General features: G+C 46.9%; 1 protein-coding gene across 1 annotated transcript; it reads left to right on the forward strand.

The window, feature by feature from the left end:
- Nucleotides 1-3310: 3310 nt before the first annotated feature.
- Nucleotides 3311-6637, forward strand: TMIGD1 (transmembrane and immunoglobulin domain containing 1). The gene is made up of 5 exons (XM_041482884.1): nt 3311-3389; nt 4293-4571; nt 5361-5639; nt 6232-6335; nt 6605-6637. Exons 1-5 carry the CDS (start codon nt 3311-3313, stop codon nt 6635-6637), a joined length of 774 nt encoding a protein of 257 aa, XP_041338818.1.
- The last annotated feature ends 255 nt before the right edge of the window (nt 6638-6892 follow it).

Genomic DNA, 6892 nt, shown 5'->3' on the forward strand with positions numbered 1-6892 from the left:
TGAATTTATTTTAAAATGTCACAATATTCACTGGTTTAGTGCTTCTTTAACTACTCTTACTCCTTCCCAAGGATAAAGTTCACTCATCATTCCTCTGTGTTCAGCAGCACGGCATGTGAACCTTTATATAAAGATCATCAGAAAACAGATTTACTAACAAATTTATGGAAAAAATACTTGTGATCTGTCCATCTCACCAGTGAGAAATATGCTGGATCTAGGCTGGGAGAAATCAGGGCACATCACACCTCCATAATGTTTTTAAAAAAAACTTTTTTTTTCCTATTGGAAAAAAATAGGTTTTGTGGGAGGGAACAGAAGTGCTGAGTAAGTTCAAGCAGCATTCCCAGACAGCCTCGGTTTCCAGCCCAGTTATCTGGCAAGGAGAGGCACTGGATTTGGTGTTACAGTCATCCTCCAACAATGGAAGTGTTGCAAAATATGTAGCACCACATATTAAGAAGGGATTAGAAGTGGGGAACCACGAGGAGTAGGAAGACAGGAGCAGCCTTAGAGCAGAGCCTCAGGCACTGTTGCAGAAACATGTTTTCTGGAGCAGGATTAGAGCCTTTGTTTGCTTGACAAAACCATAGATACAATCCTGCGTTTCCACATGTCTGTGCAGATCCTGCCATGCCCCCGACTCCAGGAGCAACCATCAACCCTCACAACTGCTGAGTATAAATCAAGATCTCATCTGCTAGTGAGAGGGTGGAGGATTAGGAATTGTGCTCCCTGCTCCTGCAGGCACTGAGGAGATCCACACAGAACCCAACTGCTGGGAAGTTTGGAGTTGAAGAGACCTGATGGAAAAAAAAAACTTCTGCTCAATCTCTATCATGTTCTAAATCTTCTCTGCTCAGGTTTCTAAGGCTTGGATTACACCCAGGAATAGACTGGTGCTTATTAATTAATTCCTTTGAGGCTGTTCAGAGTCATATTTAACAACAGTCTTATTCTGGGTTTGTTGGTGCAGCGTTGCCATAAGGATGACAAGCAGGAACCGGTGTGGTGGATTACTGACACTGTCTAATCCAGCCTTGGCAGTGCAGATCCAAGAACCTCAAAAGTGAGGGTTGGATCCTTTGCTGTGCAGAGTTATGGAGTTCTTGCTTCCCTGAAGAGGTTCCTCCCAGTCTGAGTCATTAATGGCTGCTCTGCATTCTGGAACATGAGGTTTACGTCCCTCCAAAACGTAATGGAAAGGTGGAGAACGCAACCCACAAAACTCTAGGCCCCAGTAATTAGACACCCACAAGATTAATTACACCTTGTGTGAAAAGAAAAGTGTAAAAAGCCATTGCGAAAGTAATTCTTACCTGGTCTAAACAGCTGCCTTTCAGTGCCTGTGGCCAGGTAACACCTTGATTTTCTAGTCCCTCTTCCTCCAGCAGATCCTGAGCCCATTGCAAAAGAGGACACTGCCCTTGCTCCAGATGAACCTCAGCTCACCTCACTGCCTGTCATGGACCTGCTGGGACAGAATCTGACCCAGGTCCCAGTTGGTGCTGGGTCTCACATCATAACAAAGCTCCCCCAGAACAGCTGTTGTCTGACAATCTTCTCCCCTACTGTCATTTCTACATTAAAAGAAAAACTCCCAAAATCCACCTTTTCCTTCTATATATCCTCACTTACTCCAAACCACCTCCTTCAGAGGTGTCAATCAGTGCAGTGCAGTGACCAGAGGGAGCATGGACTTCACTTTCCCGTCTTTGGCTCACGTTGTGGTGGGAACACATGAGCTATTTCCCAGTCCACTCCTTTGAATCCCTCTCTATTTCAACTCAATTCCAAACCACAGAGATCCTTTACTCCTAGGAAGAGCATTTGGATTAAAATTTGTACTGAATCATAAGCCAACATTTAGTTGAATTCTACAAGGACAGGACAGTTTTTTAGTAGGGGGACTAAGAACTCTCTCTTCAAGGCACTTTTGTACACATATACTTTTTTAATGAAGAATGATTCCCTGTAGATTTTAAGGGTAAACCCATAAACACAGAAAGATTTCCATTAAGAAACACTCAAAGGTGACCCTTGTTTGCAACAGCCCCACAAATAAGCAGTGCTGTGTGCTCCTGTGCTGTGTGTGCAGGCAGCAGCCCCAGAGCAGGAGCCCTCCCTGCCCATTTCTGTGTCACTGAGCTGAGACACAGTGTCCACAGGCCAAGAAAACACCAAGGACACATCCCAGGCTCCTCCTGCTCATGAAATGCACTTTATGGCTCTGCTGAGCCCATTCCTGATGAGTGATGTGCCTGCAAGGACACTGGCAGCAGTGACAACACGTTTGAAGGCTGAGAGGACCCCGTGCTTTGTGACCACATCACCATCACCCTCTGAGGCGCAAACAGCAATCTCAGACAGATTTCCACATAGCCAAGTGCTTCAGTTGTGCCCTGGACACACAGCCCAGGCACAGCTGTCCCAGCAGAGGGGACAGCTGGGACAGACCCCCTTGCTCTGTGCTGGGGGTGCCCAGGGCTGAGCTAAGCACAAGAGCAGCCTGGGGTACACGCTGCTGAGCAGGACAGTGTCTGCTCTCTCCTCTGCCAACATGCAGTTCAAAGTCTGAATCAGTGAATTTTCTCATTTTCCACTCAAAGGAGGACATGGCAATGGAGCTTTGGGCAGAAAGAGACAAATCAGCGTCTACTCCTGCTCTAGAATAATCTAGGATAAAATCCCTGTGGCTTGAAATAGTGCTGTGAACACACAGAAAGCTGGGGGGGAAAAAAGGTATTATTTTTGGCTGAAAGTCTTTATGGCTGATGCAGGAATTCTCTCATTAGTTACTCATTGCCTCAGAAAGTCTCATAAAACAGGCAGCAGAGCCCAGCAAATACTTCAGTCTTGTGGGAGCTCAGAAATCCAGGAATTGAACGAGGCCTTGAACCCATTTTATAGACTCACTTCTTACTGAACAACCATAAAATATTAAAATTCAGACCCTATAAATAAGGAGGGGAAAGAACTGTGCACTTCCCAGCCGAAGCAGCCTCTCCAGAGACTCTTGCCAAGGTAAGTCCAGTGCTACCTGATCCAGAGACGGGTTCCCCAGACTGACAGGTTATCAGGGACAACAAACTCATGTAATGGAGATTAGAGACATAAAACCCCCTTGAATCTGCTCTGAACTGGAAAATGCCCGGCAATAATGGACTCAGTTTATTCCCTGGTGACCCTGTGCCCGCTGTGGGGGCTCTCCCCGGGGTGTCTGATGGTTGCAGGGATTAACCCCTGCGAGCCCTGAGCAGAAGCAGCAGTGCTGTGATCCTCTCTCCAACAGAGCCAGCTCTGCTCCGAGATGGCGCAGAGACGCAACCCCGCCGTGCCCCACGGAGTGCCCGTCCTTGCTGTTTCCTTCTTGGCATGTGTGGCCACAGGTAAGCAATGGAAAAATCCATCCTGGCTTTGTCCAAGCCCCATCACACCAATTATTGAAACTGCCCAGGGCTGGGTGTTGTGGCACAGCAGCATCCCAGATTTTGAGTGTTCTGGAGGTCATCCCCAGAGGACTGTCTGAAAACTGACCTCTGATTTGGGAGTAGCAGAGAAAGGAATGGGGAAATGTCAGTGTTTTCCAGCATTATTGCAGCAGGGATGATGAGGTCACAGTTTCCAAACCTGCTCTAAGCAGTGAGAAGTGTGATAGGTTTGGCCACCTGGGAACACCTTCAGACAGAGACCTTCAGACTTCTTTATATTTACAGGACCTTTACAATCTGAGCTATATTTTTTTATTCATTATTAGTGAGTTTGATCCCATTACAATAATTCATTTCCCATACTGGTTGTTCATTTAGTATGTCCTGAGGTTTGTACCTTTGATAAATTGCAGATCTGCAACAGCCAGGATACAGCTGAGGGGCTGATTAACTCATTTATACTCCCAAGGGCATCCTGCTCCAACGGAAAAACAGAGTATCAAACACTGAGCACAGTGGTGATGCAGCAGTGACTGGCAGCAGGAGGGTGATGGGATGGGAATGACCTTTTGCTGGGTGTCACATTGTCAGTTCTGGCTTCAGATATTTTGTTGTCACAGGTCTTGGTGCTCACGCTGCAAAAGGCTGACTTGTATTTTAAATAACTGCGGAGAGAGCTTTGAGATGAAGACAGCTTCTTGTCTTAAAAACTAACATTCCACCTGAAAACAGCTGTTAGATTGAAGCCTGAAAGTCTCATCCCTCCTCCAAGGTTGAGGCCTGGAGAAGTGAGTGTGGCAGCTTTTGTGGGAAGAGTATGGCTTAGGATGCTTAAATGTCCTTGTCCTCCTTCTTCTGCAGGTTTGGAACTGTCTGTAAATAACCACGCTGCTGACTTCACCCTGTCTACAGGGCTCAGCCCTGCCGTCTCCCTCTCGTGCCTGGTGCACAACAGCAGCCAGGCCGAGGAGCTGCTCTGGTACCGTGGAACTGGGCAAGTGGATCTGAAAGATGGCAATAAAGTGAACATCAGCAACATCTGCATATCCCCTGTCAACGAGTCTGACAACGGAGTCACCTTCACGTGCAGGCTGGCACGGGACAAGTCTGTGCAGCTGTCTGTGACCCTGGATGTGCAGTGTGAGTGGCCGTGGTGGATTCCTGTGTGGAATGCCTGGGGTGGGATGGAGTCGTGGGCTGAGCAGCTCTGTCTGGGCGGTGTTTTGCACCCTTGTACGCTGTCTTCACCGAGAAAAAATGCGTTTAGGAGGAGATAACTTACGTGATAAGGCACTCCCTTCCCACAGTGGTGCTTATGGCTGATCTAAGGGCTCTTTTATAGGAGTGGGTGAGCCCTTAAGAAGGATACTCTGCACATGTCCCTGCCTCCACCTAGATTATTTCCCAAGGATACAAGTCAGGGCAGAGGAAATACTGGAGTGACAGTCTTTGCCACTGGCTGCCCTCCTCATTCCCAGGGATCAGGAAAGGCTGCACTACTGTGATCTGTTAGAACACTGAACCAGGAGCACGAGGGATGTGTGAAGGGAACATATTTTGTGTTAAATGTGGGTATTCTACACGGCTGGAGCAACGTGGAGTCAGTCTCTTCTCCCAGGCAAAAAGTGATAAAAGGAAATAGCCTCAAGTTGTGCCAGAGGAGGCTTAGATTGGGTATTAAGGAAAATTCCTTTACTGAAAGAGTCAAGTCCTGGCACAGGCTGCCCAGGGCAGCAATGCAGACACTATCCCTGCAGGGATTTAAATGATGTGTAGATGTGGCACATGGGGACATGGTTTTGTGGTGGCCCTGGCAGTGCTGGGTTAATGGCTGGACTCAATTTGAGAAGCCTTTTTCCAACCTAAATGGTTCTGTGATTCTATGAGCAGCATTATTAATGACCTGTTGAACTGCATTCCTGTGAACAGTCCCTCCCCAGCTGAGTGGAGAGGAGACCCTCCATGTGGAAGAAGAGAAAGATGTTACTCTGACCTGCAACTCCAAATCCAACCCTCAAGCCCAAAGCACCTGGTTAAAGGACAACCAGATCCTGACCCTGCAGCAAAGTCGCCACAAGCTGTACCAGACCAGCGAGGTCTTTCAGCTCTCCATCGGCAAAGTGCAGAAATCTGACAACGGGACCTACACCTGCGTGATGGAATCACGCCTGGGAAATGGGACAAGGGATTTCCACCTCATAGTTGAAGGTAACAAGGCTGCTGCTGAATAATGAGCTTTACAGATAACTCTCTGTTCTCTTTTATAATGTCAACAATCCATTTGTATGACGAAGGGTAAGAGGAGTGTGGTAAATTCCCTGCATGGATTTCTGAGGGCACAGCAAGAGCAAGGAGCTCTCCCTGCCCCTGTGCCTGGGACCACAGCACCAGGAAGGGCCTTTCCTGCTCTACCTGTTGTTCAAAAGCATTTGGCAAGTGTGACCCGGGGCAGGCTCATCCCACTGCTGCTCTCACCACGCTGACAGGGCACGCTCAAGTGTGGTTTAAAGCACCTCAGGTCTTGCTTGAAGCATCTTATTGTGACCACAGGATTCTGTCATGCCCAAATTGCTGCTTAAGGCGAGAGAAGTTGTGCTTCAGTTCACTAAAATACAGGCTCAGCTCCTTTCTCTCCAGGGGACTAACACACAGAGTCAGTCTGGAGACAGCAGGGAGAGCAACAGTTAATTCAGTAGTGACAGCTGTGGGAAAAGAAATGTCTTTCTACAGTCCTGTGAAATGTTCTGGGTTATGTGACTGCACGAATTTCTCATATATCCAATTTCTTCTTTCCTGACAGATAAAAAACCTGTTTTTCCCAAGGAGGCTGTTATTGCTGCTGTCGTGGTGGTTACAATCACAATACTTTTTGGAATTGTGGCTCGAAAAGATACATTTTTAAAGGTATGGAAAGCTCTAGTTTCATAGGAAAAAAATTAGTATTGTTTGCTGCAGTGCCCTGGGTTTTTTTCCTACCTTTTCTATTCTATTTCCTAGTGTTGCTTTTCACTGTTAGAAAACTGCTACAAACTACCTCCTGCTTTAGAATTACCAGTAGATAAATCAAATATTAGATATTTCATGTGGAAGGCATTATGTACTTGCAATATTTGTAACAATATCCCCACGGCCAGGAAATGTGAATGATAACAGGACTGCTTTTTTCTTTTCAGTGCTTCAAGAAACCAAAAGAAACTGCTCTGTAAGTATTTGACTGCTTATTCAGACTTATTCCAAATGAATTCCTTCTTTAAAATTGGCAGAACCTGAAAAAGTTCACTCAGTATAATAAACCCACCCAGCTCTTGCTCTGGCTGGTGAACATCCCAGCAGAGAGGGGTCCCTGGGAACATGACAGGACACAAACAAATCCTGCCCTTCCCTGGCCATCCCAGGCCTCTGGCTACCCCTGTGTGTAACCACTGGAAGGGAAAAAAACCCTAATGTCATATCCTCAGCCT

The sequence above is a fragment of the Pyrgilauda ruficollis genome, unplaced genomic scaffold (genome assembly GCF_017590135.1).
Source record: "Pyrgilauda ruficollis isolate IOZ18807 unplaced genomic scaffold, ASM1759013v1 scaffold59, whole genome shotgun sequence".
NCBI lineage: Eukaryota > Metazoa > Chordata > Aves > Passeriformes > Passeridae > Pyrgilauda > Pyrgilauda ruficollis.

Coding starts and splice junctions, on each gene's coding strand:
- TMIGD1 (XM_041482884.1), top strand. CDS start 3,311: ATGGCGCAGAGACGCAACCCCGCCGTGCCCCACGGAGTGCCCGTCCTT. Junction 4,572..5,360: donor TGTGACCCTGGATGTGCAGT/GTGAGTGGCCGT, acceptor TCCTGTGAACAG/TCCCTCCCCAGCTGAGTGGA. Junction 6,336..6,604: donor GAAAAGATACATTTTTAAAG/GTATGGAAAGCT, acceptor TTTTCTTTTCAG/TGCTTCAAGAAACCAAAAGA.